This window comes from Pteropus alecto, unplaced genomic scaffold (genome assembly GCF_000325575.1).
Source record: "Pteropus alecto unplaced genomic scaffold, ASM32557v1 scaffold398, whole genome shotgun sequence".
NCBI lineage: Eukaryota > Metazoa > Chordata > Mammalia > Chiroptera > Pteropodidae > Pteropus > Pteropus alecto.
In genome coordinates, this window is record NW_006442497.1 from 1,723,115 (window position 1) to 1,735,351 (window position 12,237).

Genomic DNA, 12,237 nt, shown 5'->3' on the forward strand with positions numbered 1-12,237 from the left:
CATACATGTAAACTGAGGCCCAGGAAAGGAAAAAGGACTCAGAGCTAAGTCACACGGTGAGTCCCTGGTACAGCTGGACTAGAACTCTGGCCTCCTAACACTGAGCCTAGGGCTCTTTCCACTACTCCCTGCTATTTCATCCATAAATTTTCTTTCCCTTAGACAACTGGGATCTGATAGATCGAGCTCTATTAATTATACTCTGGCAGCCAACTGGCAGCCAAAGTATCACCTCTTTCTGGGGACTGTCCTTTGACCTTATTTCAAGGGGAGTCAACAGTCCAGGGCCCCACACTTACCTCTCAGCACAGGCATCCTGGCAGTGGGAGATGGTCATCTTTCTCAAGTCAAAAAATACGGCCCCCTTCAGAGTCCTCTCCTGGCCATCATCACTGAAGCATCCAACATATGTGCCTGCAGGCAGGAAGTACAGTAGAGACTCAGAGGCTCCGGAGAGAGAGATGGGTCCTAACTGTGGGACCACCCTTAGGAAATGCCGAGGCAGCCCCCAGCCCTTTCTGGCCAAGGGAGCCTCTCAGAGGAGCCCAGGGGAAGAGGCTGCAGTCCAGCCTTCCCACTGTGCTTCTGGATACCTGTGCCTTGTTCCCTTCCTACCCCTATTCTTAGTTAATGGTCCACTGTACCCCCGGACACCAGACACTCTGCCTGGAGCCTTGTGTTGGTCTGAATACCACTTTCTTCCATCAACCCCAACTCAACAAGTCTGGCTGGTTTAATCACCTCCCATAGACCCTGTTCTTCGCCATCTTCCTAGGATCAAAGAGGCCTCCCTGCCACCATAAATGGCCTGATAAGCAAGTTCTGTTACTTCCTCGTGATCCAGAGGAGAGAAATTAATGTGGAAACTCTGATCTTGGCTAATATAAAGAAGATCTTGCAAACAGAAAGGGGTATTTCAAGAAAAAAATCTGCCGTCCCAGGAGAGAGCAAGCCCCCATCGCTGGAGGTGGGTAAGTAGTGTGTTAGCATTTAAGGGAGCTGTCCTGTGTGGGACTCAATAGGACCAAGGAACTGCTGAGCCCTCACCAGTCCAGGCATCTCTGGCACATCCCTGGAAGGAGGCGCTGGGGCCCTCCCGTGTCACCTCGAGAGAGGGAGATGTCTCCCAGAGATGCACAGACAACTCAAGCGCAAAACAAGTGAATGAGACATGTAAATGTCATGTTCACCACAGTGTTTTGAAGGAACAGTGCATTGGGATTTTGCAAACACACCATCCCATGGTCCCTAGCTGTAAATGTATACCCACAATAGCTGTGCCGAGATCTGACTGGGGACCAATGTTAAAGATGTTACACACCTTCCTGAGCACATTTGTACTCAGCTCCTGGATGTCTGAAATAGCACCTGTGCAGCATACCGCAGCCTCCAGAAATTAGGTTGTCTCTGGAAGTAATACACCCAAAGCCCTGCAAAAGCCTGCTGACACCCAAATGGCTTTGTGGTGAGGAGTGATCTCCTGGTCTACCAGTCTGGCAGCTACCTGCGGTGGACGAGACTTGTTTTTATTCCTTCCAAGAACTTGGCCAAAGCAGGAGCTGAAGTTCAGAAAAGCAGGTCTGCCAGTCTTTATTCCTGGAGCCTGAATCAGGGAGTGATTTTTCTGTCTGTGAATGCCACACTTAATTCCCTCTCTGACCTTGGCCAATCACTTCAACATTCTATGCCTCAACCACCAAACAAAAATGTCCACCCCACCAGCCTTACCCTGCCCCAATGTATTTCTCCTGCCCCACATTTGGACGTGTCCCTGTACCCTCCCTCATGTCTACTCTTTGCTTCCTACCTGTCCTTGATGGCTTATAATCCTGACCACTCCAGCCCACTTTGGCCTTTCCTTTCTCTGGATTCTTATATTTTGCATCTGAAAAACTTTTTGTCACCCAAATCCTATCATTAACTGTGATTGTTTAAAAAAATCTTTTATATCTTGCATGTCCTCTCTCTGCAACATGACTTAAGGCTTGTTAATGCAGGGGCCGCACCTTCATCCTAGCTGGTCAGGCACAATGTCAACATCAACATCTGCTTGTCAACAGTGAGTTATAATTCTGAAACCATACTGATATCCTCTGATGGTACAAGAGGAGGACTGGAGAGCCCAAATGCAGGATGGGGATGATCCTCCTGACTACATCAATGTGCAGTTCCCTGGGCTCTAGTTTAAGAAAAGCAACAGAGGAAGGAGACCAAGATGGCGGGTGACTAGACTCTCCAGCATGCCAGCAGTGGTCAAGGACCCAGAGACCTCAGATTAGAGAACACTGGGGACACAGGGGGAGCAACAGTCACCTTCCTCAGGGTCTAACAAAGGGTCTTGCTCCCTTTCAGGCAATGAACCTCCTGAGATCACATCAGCACACACATGGCCACACCCAGTGTCTGTCCACAGGCATACAATACACCCCTTTACTCAGGACTCCCAGACCCCCAGGCCCTGCAAACTTCTCTCACTTTATGTAAAGTCTTAGGACTACCAAGACCAGAATGGACCACTGCAGAAAGCTTTCAGCCAGGTCAGTGAGGATAAATTGCTCTCCTTAACCGACCTACTTAGTAAAAGTAAACTAATATTTCAGAAACCTCTCATGTGTTGCTCAGCGAAGAAGAAATTCTATTACAGCTTTCAATTAACATCCAAAACATAAGCTCAGGGGTTGTTAAACATTTATCATTGTTGGTGGGAAATGAACATAAAGGTTCTAAAGATGCCTGGCTTGAGACCCTTGAAGGCTGAGACTGGCATGTACACTTTTCTTGGGGAAATAGGGGGAATAGCCTTTGGGGATGGGCTGACTTAGATTCAGGTCCAGGTTCCACCACTATCTAGCTGTGTGATCTGGCATGTGCAGTCTCCCCTTCATGAGCCTCAGCTTTCCCATCTGTAAAATGGGGCTATGCTCCCATGGAATTCGTGCGGTGGTAGTGAGAATTCCATAGATAACACACAGAAAGTGTCCAATGCAAGGTATAGCGTGCAGTACATGCTCATTCATGATTGTTTTATTGTTAATATATCATTATTAATGTTAAATATTTTTAAATTATTTTATTTCCCTGAAACTCAAAGTCTTTATTATTAAAATGGTGATAGCATCACATACATATAAGCCTGTCTGAAATTAAATGAGATAACAGATGTACATCTACACAGAACAATGTTTGGCACATAACAGATGTTTGAACAAGTAACAGCTATTACTATTCTGATCCTAGACTCTAACCTGGGACCTGGCACGATGATGGATCAGTAAATATTAGCTGAATAATTAGCACATTAATAAAAAAGAGGAAGAAATCGTTTTAAGCAGTCAGGCTTGGGTTCTTTGGGAAATAAGGAGTGGATAACCAGTCAGCAGCTTGCCATCTGTTGGAACTGAACAGTCTGGAGGGGAAGCTCACCCCTGGCTGGCCCCATCTCAGTTTGTAGCAAGGGCCTGAGATGCAGATGGCCCACCTCTCTGTTTGTGAGGAGGAGGTGAGCTCTTTTTTCTAGAAAAATAATGAATGGCTTTTCTAACTCCATGACAAGCAAGAATGCACAGAAAGAAAAGGACTTCCGAGGAACACACAGGGACATATTCTGAGGCGGATTTATTACTTTAGGCTGAAATGGAGGCAATGCATTATTGTCTGTGACTCCACATCTGTTCATTTGCACATCAAAATGGACACGCAGTGAGGCTATTAATGATGGCTTTGGAGATATTGGAATGTCTTTGGAAATTACTATCAATAAAAAACAAACTGGCTATGGAGAAGTTACTATTTTTTCCCTAGTAAACTTACTGACATTTTATTCCATTATGGATGTTGTCCAAGGTATAATGAAATGCTCAGTGATTGATGGAGCCTCCTGCAGCTTCCGCGGCTTGCAGGATCCCCTTTCAGGAGGATGGCGGGCTGCCCGCTCTGCAAAGAGACACCCTCTTTGTCTGCAGCCCCAGCAGCTGCCCCAAGGGCTGGATTGTGGGCTACTCTCCACAGTGAGGCCCATCTGGCTATGCAGGGCCCACAGAGACCCAAGAGGGAAAGGGGGCTCCCAGAGGGTTTTCAGGCCATTGCCCCACTTCTCCCCTCTTTCTCTGAAGACATCCAGCCACGTGATACCACAGCTTCTCTCAGAATGCAAATTCTTCCTGAAATCTTGGGGGACCTATAGAGGGTACTGACCATTCAGAATTGCTACCATTCAACACTGGAACTGGATCCTGATATTCCCACTGTACCAGGTATTTGCTGGGTCATAGGGAGGTTTGGGGGATCACTGGGGAGGACAGCCAGAGTGTAGAAGGTACACCAAGGGTAACTATTCCAATATTTTAACAATTGATAAGACCATACTAGTGTATGACAGATGACCAGTAGTCCTATTTATCAAACCACAGTCCTTCAGCCTTCATTGGAGTCCCTTCCATTAATTTTTTAAGTAACTGGAGATGACTTAAATTAAAGAGGTATCCATTGGTTCTCCTGGACATACATAGTCTATACCTAGGGCTATAACTAGGTGACCCTGAGCCCTCCCCTCTGCTGGCCAGTCACCTGGAAGTCAAGTTATAAAGAACTAGTCACTTCTGTCTAATGAGTCCAAAGCCCTTTGTACATATCTCTATCATGCTTCAGCCATGCTATACAGTAATCATTTGGGTGCATAATTAGTAGCATACATAGAAACTCAATAAGTATAGATTGAGAGCAGTAAAGAGAAGAATTGGAGCTCATTTGCACAAGATCACAGAGCCAATAACTAGCAATGCCAAGAAAGAAACATAGGTCTGTTTTCAAACCTGGTTTTTTTTATATGGCTTCCTCTCAAGAAATCCAAGTTGACCTTGTCAGTCATCTACACTTTAATCTAAATGAGTTGCACTGGTGCAGTGTGCGTAGAGACCTAGTTTCTGGGTGTGTCGAGGAGGGTTTACAGAAATCATACCTGTATAAAATGAGCTACAGAATCAGTTCCTCATTTCTCTCTCATTTCTTACATGAAAGCCTTGCTGAGGAATCTCACAGTGAGGGCTTTGACCTAGATTATTTCAGAAGAAACTTCCTTCCACGTCGACAAGAATATAGTCCTCCAGTCTACATTTTACTTGGCTACTAGGGTCATCTGCCTTGGGCGAGGGAAGCTTGGTCTTCTTCCTCTGGAACCTTCTCATTATCCTCAGAATAAAGCCAAATTCCTAGGCCTGACTCCCATATCCCTCCTTTACCTAGGCCTGAGACAAAATTCAAGCCAAGAACAGTCTGAACCCAAAGCCCAAACTCTAAGATGAGCTTCTTGCCTCATCTCTTTCAATATCCTGCCACTGAGTGCTCTATGCTGTGACCACACTTTTTACAGTTGAGAGCAATTCCTCCTGTGATTTAGGGTAGGGGTTTCCAATCCCAGGGCCACAGTCTGTGAACCAGGTCGCATAGCAGGAGGTGAGGGGCAGGCAAGTGAGCGAAGCTTCATCTGTATTTGTAGCTACTCCCCAGCACTATCATCACTGCCTCAGCTCCACCTCAGATCATTAGGCATTAATTCTCATAGGAGCACTGGTCTCTGATGCCATGAAGGTTGGGGGCCACTGATTTAGGGTGCAGGACCAAATGAGGTGGTGATAGAGATGCTGAGATGCTGACTGAGTTCAGTTACTACCCAACAACAGCCATGACACACTTCCTGGGTGCTTATCCCATGCAGGCTCCATCACTGGGCCCTGCACAGAGTCTGTATAACTTGATGCAAAGAGCCCCATCCTGGAGCCAGGCTGTCCCGATGTTGGAATCTGGTCAGTGCCCTGCGATGTGTTGCCCAGGCCTTGCTGCTTCCAGGCTCTACCCTGAAATGTGTACTCTACTCTCCCCCAAAGCCCCCTGTTCCATAAGACAGCCTTTACTGGCTGTCTTTTCTTCCCTGTTGCACTTGCCACTCCCTACTAGTATTCTTGAGATCACATCTCAAATATACCGTGTGCACTGGAATCTTAGTTTCAGGGTTTACTTCCAATAACCCTGAAACTAAGAGAATAACCTTGGGAATTTATTTAACTTCTTTGTGCCTCAGTTTCTTCATCTGTAAAATTGGAATGTAATATCACATCTACAGGTACATAGTAAATGCCCTATGAGTTAGCTATTTTTATTAAATAATAATAGTCACCAGGTAGTGAATGCCAAATAATATACTAGGTCTTTTAGACTGGGGATTCTCAGCTTAGGTATGTATCAGGATCATGTGGGGAGTGTGGCTATACAGACTGTGGCCCCTGCCCCAAAGTTCAGGATTCAGTAAGTCTGGTAGAACCTGAGAATTTGCACTTGCAACAAGTTCCCCTATGATGCTGAGGGTGCTGGTCTAGGACCCCACTTTGCAAACTACTGCTCTGTATTATCACGTTTAATACAATAACTCTGGGTAGGTATCAGGGGGCCCAGGGAAATTATATGACATGTCCAAGGTCACCCAATAAGCCTATGCTAAGGCAAGATTCAAGCCCAGGATTGTCTGAACCCAAAACCCTGACCTCTAAGGGACCTGCTCACATATCCTGGCCTTGAGCCATATGGAAGTCCAGCTGGTGAGTACGGAAAACTCCAAAGGGCTTCACAGTATAGGCAGAGCAGGAGGGAAGGAAGAACCTGTAAGGCAATGGACCTGCCGTGCCTACTTCTCAGGATGCCAGAAGGGCCAGAGAAAGGGAACATCAATCCTGTGACCGCAAGCAGGGCTCCTGGAAGCAGCTCCCAAAAATGCCAGGGGAACCACGGCTGAGCACCTACCTCGGCTGCTGGCGGCTGGCCGGGAGGCTTCAGGGCCCAGGGCAGGTGGCCCCTGGGAGTCGTCACCCATGAAGTGGTGGAACCAGCGGCGCCGCAGCTGGCGCAGCTCTGAGTTGCGGCTCCGGAGCCAGCGGGGTCCAGACCGGGGCCGGGCCAGGGGGCTCCGTAGCACGTCCACACCGAGCAGCAGCTCTGGGCTGACACGAGGGCCTTGCAGGGCTCTGCTGTCCAGCAGGCCCACACCTAGTGCCATGGCAGCCACGGGTAAGGCCTGCAAGGAGCCGGGAGCCCGGGGACCCTGAGGCAGGGCCACTCGGGCCCGCTGCAGCAGCAATAGGCTGCCGGTCATCAAGTAGGCAGCTGTGAGGAAGAACAGCAAGAACTGTGTTCGGCGGAGAAACTTCTGGAGTCGGAAGAAAGGTTTGGCCATGCCCCTGGGGAGCAGGGCTCCTAGCCAGAGCCCGGGGATGGCTCCTAGCACCCGGGCAGGAGGGAGGCCGGGGCCTCTGGAGGCGTCATCTCCGCATCTTGGCACCAGCCTGTACTGTCCGTGGGTTACTGTTCCTCCTGCCCTGTTTCCAGCAGGTGCTTAAATGGTACCATCACTTATCTCCAGCCACCAGGTTCTGCAGCTGCAGCTTCTGCCCAAGTGTCACAACTTTTGCCATACCTGAGCTCTACCAGCCCTCATCTCCAGGCTCAGAAATCTGGAAAAGCAGAGAAAGAGCACTTAGATGCAATAGGAGGGTACAGCACTCCCACTGCTCCAGGGTCAGGAGCCCCACGCCGCTGGGTTCTATCTACCAAAGGGGCTGGGTGTGTCAAAAGAGCACTGGCCAGAGAGCTCGGTTCAAATCCCAGCTCTGCCACTGGCCGGCTGTGATATCAGGCAAGTTACTTAATTTTGCTGGGCCTTAGCTTCCTTACCTATAAAATGAGAATGACACTGACCCCTGAGCAGTAGTGAAGATCCAATAATGATAGCAATATGGAAGAGGAAAAGCAGCAGCTGTGCTGAATCTTACTTTGTGTCAGGCACTCAGCTAAATGCTTTATGTATTATCTTAATCCTCCCACCAATCCAGTGAGGTAGATACTATAATATCTTCATTTTACAGATGAAAAAACTGTAGCAAAAGGAGGCAAAGAAACTTTCCCGAAATCACACAGTTGGGAAACAGAGGAGCCAAAGTTTGGAGCAGTCTGTATTGAGAACCTGTACTCTGAACTACTACACAGCTCAGCCTGCAATGAGACACTACCACAGTGTACCTAGCTGAAGGCATGTGTATACAACAGGTGCTCAATACCAGCTTGCAATCTGCTGACTCCTAGGGGTGCACTGGGAATGCAAGCTGTGTTTTAGAAATTGCTTCTGCAGAGGTTGGTTGGCTTTAACACAAGAGAGGGGAAAGGGGAAAGAGAGGAATTGCATAGCCTGCCGGGCTTCCTGAAGGCTACAGGCCAAAGGAACAGGACAACGCTGGGGCCTTGTACCTAAGAATGGAGGCCGGGGCACCTGGTGTGGAGAAGGAAGGGCTTCCAGGGCAGCCTTCCAGGGTGGCCCTCCACTCTCCAAGACTTAGTTCTCACACTGAGCTTTGGTTCCCACTGGCGGCGCCTCTGAAGTGTGCTGTTAGGGGTTGGCAGAGCATTCTGCAGCTGCCTCGAGCTGGGTTGTTGCATGAGGAAGGCTCTTAGCACAAGGACAGGCTTGTCCCAAGAAGAAAGGCTCTGAGGAGCGTGACTAAGCCTCTGCCCGTAACTAACATGGCCCTGGGACCCCTGCCAGGCCCACGCAGCCCCTCAATGGCTGCTCTGTGTGCTGGGGACAGCTGGCTGGGTGTGAGAGGAAAGACAATGTTTGGGCTCTGGCATTCCAGGGGTGAAGATCCAGAGGGGCCCAGACCAGCATGACCCTTTCTGATGAAACACTGAGAGCCGCCAGATTCTTGAGAACTTTGGGGAGGGCAGGAACCTGGGAATAATGTCCTTTAGGCTGAAATTGAGTGGGGGTGGAAGGCTGGGCAAATGAAGGTGGAATCAAACTGAGTTGAGAAGCCATTTCAGACAGGCCTCCAGAGCTTGTATTGTCTTTCTGAGCGTGTGGGTGCCAGGCCCACCCCAGCCCGCCTCGTCAGATTTGTAAAACCACAGAGAAAATCCCAAGAAATCCTGACTGATCTCCCTGCCTCCAGCTTTGGCCTCTCCCATCCACTCTCCACAGGCCTGCCAGGGCGATCCTCCTAACACACAAATCTGATCCCCTGCTTAAAACCCCTTTCAATAGCTCCTTGTGGCTTTGGGGATAAACTCCAAGCTTCTTAGCATGGCACACAGGCCCCTTCATGATCCAACCCATCCAGTTCATCTATTGCCAGGCCCTTTCCTTTGGCTTCCCCATCATGTACGCCGTGTGCTCACACGTGCGTGCGTGCACACGCTCATATGCACACGCTCATGCACGCACACACACGCGCGCGCGCACACACAACCATGGTGCAGCACAACCACCACAGCGCATCTGCCTTGGTACCTTTGCACACACTGCCTTTCATGTATTTTCCTCCCTCTTTGCCTGGTGAACCCCTGTGCTTCCTCCAAGACTCAGCCCAGGTGTCATTTCCTAGAAGCTTTCCCTGACTACTATCAACGCAGAAGTATATTCCTGTGTTCTCATAGCCCACGCTGGCCCCTACCCCAGCACTCACATCCTGGGACGATTTTAATTGTCCAACTATTTGTCAATCATCCTCACAGGACTGTGATCCACTCCAGGCTAGAGGCCATATCCTATTCATTTTGGTAACTCTGACTCCCAGCATGAGAACTGGCAGTACAGAGGCTCAGCAATCTTTGTTTCTGAACACATTTTTTTGAATAAATGAGAACATAAATTGATAGGTGGATCGTGATGTCAGAAACTCATTCTTGTTGGATCTTAGGGGCAATGAAATTTCAAGTTCCACTTATACAGAGCTGTGAGTGCTGAGCCTGAAACATGGACGAATGAAACAATGAAATAGCTGAACATAGTTAAGGTCTTTCAGACAGTGGAAGTTAACAAGGTGCCTGAGTTTTATATATATATTACCTTCTCTGTTGTAATTCCATGAAGAGGGGTTTCCAGGTCTGCTCACAAAGGGCTTCTGGTTATTTGACTGGGATTCTATCAGCAAAAAGTCTTATCAAATTAAAACAAAAGGGGAGAAGGAAGGACTCCTGCTATGTAAACGTTCTGATGAGATACAGCAGAAATGTGGGAATGGATTAATAGTTCAGAATTCTGAAGGCAAGATGCAGTGTGGATCCCATATATTTTATATATAGGATTTAGACATGTGCTAACAAATAGGGATGGAGTACAGTAGGTGGGGCATTGTGAGGGCGACAATTAAGATTCTACTGATCACATCCAGGTTCCGCAAGGCCTTCTAAATTCCTCTGTGGACCTCCCCCTTTCCAGAGGGACCACTCCTGGTCTCAGGAGGTAGGCACTGGGCGTGGAGACAGGGGACAGCCACTTTCAGGCCAGAGCTCAATGGCCCAGTCCTCTTATAAGCTGGCTGCCACCCCAAACATTTAAAATCACAAAGCTGATTCCCAGCCCAGATCACCTGCCATGAGCTGCATGGGGGTCCTGCATGCCCAAAGCATTAGGAACTTGTCCCCCTGCCCTGGATTTCTTCCACACTTCCCTACCAATATTGTATTTACCAATCATCCACCCACTCTCTGCCATGCCCACCTTTCCTCATGCCTGGTAGCCCCTCCAGGGCACAAATCACACAGGATTTATCACCTCTCCCCCAGATCCCAGCACACAGCCAGCAAGGTAGTGACAGCAATTTTTTCTTGAGTAACTGAACCTGAAAGAGGCCTGGGGGGTGGGCTGGGTGATGGGGAGCAGCTGCACAAGGGCTCACAACCAAGATATGAAATGCCACAAAGCAGAACTCGCCAACTCCTAGGGGTATATCTAGCCACTGACTGTCTGCACTGGGTCTGAGAGCCCACAGCTGTGCCCGCTGTATCTAAAGTCAGGGGCCCTCCATTAAAGCAAATCCACCTTGGGCAAATCGCTGCACAGAACAGAGCCTCAGGCTCTTCATCTGTTAAATGGGGGTAAATCAGCATTGTTCACTCCACACATCCCACCCAGGCAGATGTTCTGATTACTCGCATTTGAGAATTGAGGCTCTAAAGCTCAACTGGGTGAAGTGCATTGCCCAAGGCCAGACAAACCAGGGCCAGCATTCGGACCCAGGCCATCTGCTTCAGAGCCACCCCATGCCCACTAACCTTCCTGTTCTCTCTCCACACCGGCTCCAGGTTCACACAAGGCAAGATTTATTCTTGAAAGTTTAGTGTGCCTCTGCTGGCATCTTCTTGAAAATATGCCAGGCCAAAGCTCCTGGAGATGGTGCTGCACATGGCATCTTTGAGCCAAACCTCTCAGATCCTACCATGTGGGCAAGTGTTCTGGCCTCCTGGAGCTCTTCCCTTCTGGAAGTCTGGATCATTTTTCCCTAAGCCATGCTTCCCATGTGGCACCTCCCTTCTTGGAACCACGCAAAGTGCTTCAGGGGAACGATGGAGGGCTCCACCCCTGCCTGAGGCTCAGGCTTTGTTGGGAGAGGGCAACAGGCCTGAGTATGGAGGCTCAGGCTGGACAAAACAGACTCACTCCGCCCTGCTTTGCAGGCTTGTAGAAGCCCACATGTCACCCAGAGAAGGGCAGGACCTGGTGGAGGGAGACCCTGACTTCTCAGAAATAAGAGAATAATAGGGCAGAGGGGCTTCTAGGGTCTCAAGGAGGGAGCAGGAGCCTAGCTCAGTTAGGGACTCAGACAACCTGAGACCTCTTCTGCTACTTTGTTGTCATCTGGGTCCCAGCGGGTAGCAAATGATGAGCATGAAGGGGAGGGAAGCGGGGCAGATGGCACCTGCCTCTCAGCTAGGCTGGGGGATCCAAGGGAGTGAGCAGCTGAGGGGTGGCAGCAGCAGGGAGAGGAGAGGAGGCAGTCCTGGGAAGCCTGGGGGCTGGAGAAAGGCTCAGAGCAGGCCCAGACCAGACCAGTGGCCACTGGTGTTCAGTCACATGACTGCCTTCCTGCCAGCCACTGGCCAGAGAGGACAAGCAGTGGCAGGTGAGGGGAGAATGACTCCAGACACCCCCAGAAGCCACTGTGGTCACAGCTGTGAGGGCTACGACCCTTCGGAGATTCTCAAAGCCATGAACTCTTGATGGGGTGGGAGCCATAAAGACAAAGAAACAGGGTCCAACATATTGCTCTTCAGACAAGGGGATGGGCGCTTGGAGCCCCAGCCTCCATGATTGGCAGTTAGGGGGGCCTTAGTCTTGGGACCGTGGCAAAGCACACCAAGGAACCTCCAGTTGGGCTCAGCACTCTGAATTATCCCTCCCTGTCTTTTCCCACGCCA

The 12,237-nt window shown here is 49.5% G+C and overlaps 1 protein-coding gene across 1 annotated transcript in view; it reads right to left on the reverse strand.

Moving 5' to 3' along the window:
- The window catches only part of WSCD1 (WSC domain containing 1), a 33,151-nt gene extending 25,651 nt beyond the window's left edge, over positions 1-7,500 (reverse strand). Inside the window, exons 1-2 of the mRNA XM_025040189.1 lie at positions 6,793-7,500; positions 300-414 (exon numbers count right to left, since the gene is read on the reverse strand). Coding sequence (XP_024895957.1) covers positions 300-414; positions 6,793-7,222 — 545 coding nt within the window. The 5' untranslated portion in view covers positions 7,223-7,500. The remainder of the gene's footprint in view (positions 1-299; positions 415-6,792) is intronic.
- Between the last annotated feature and the right edge of the window lie 4,737 nt (positions 7,501-12,237).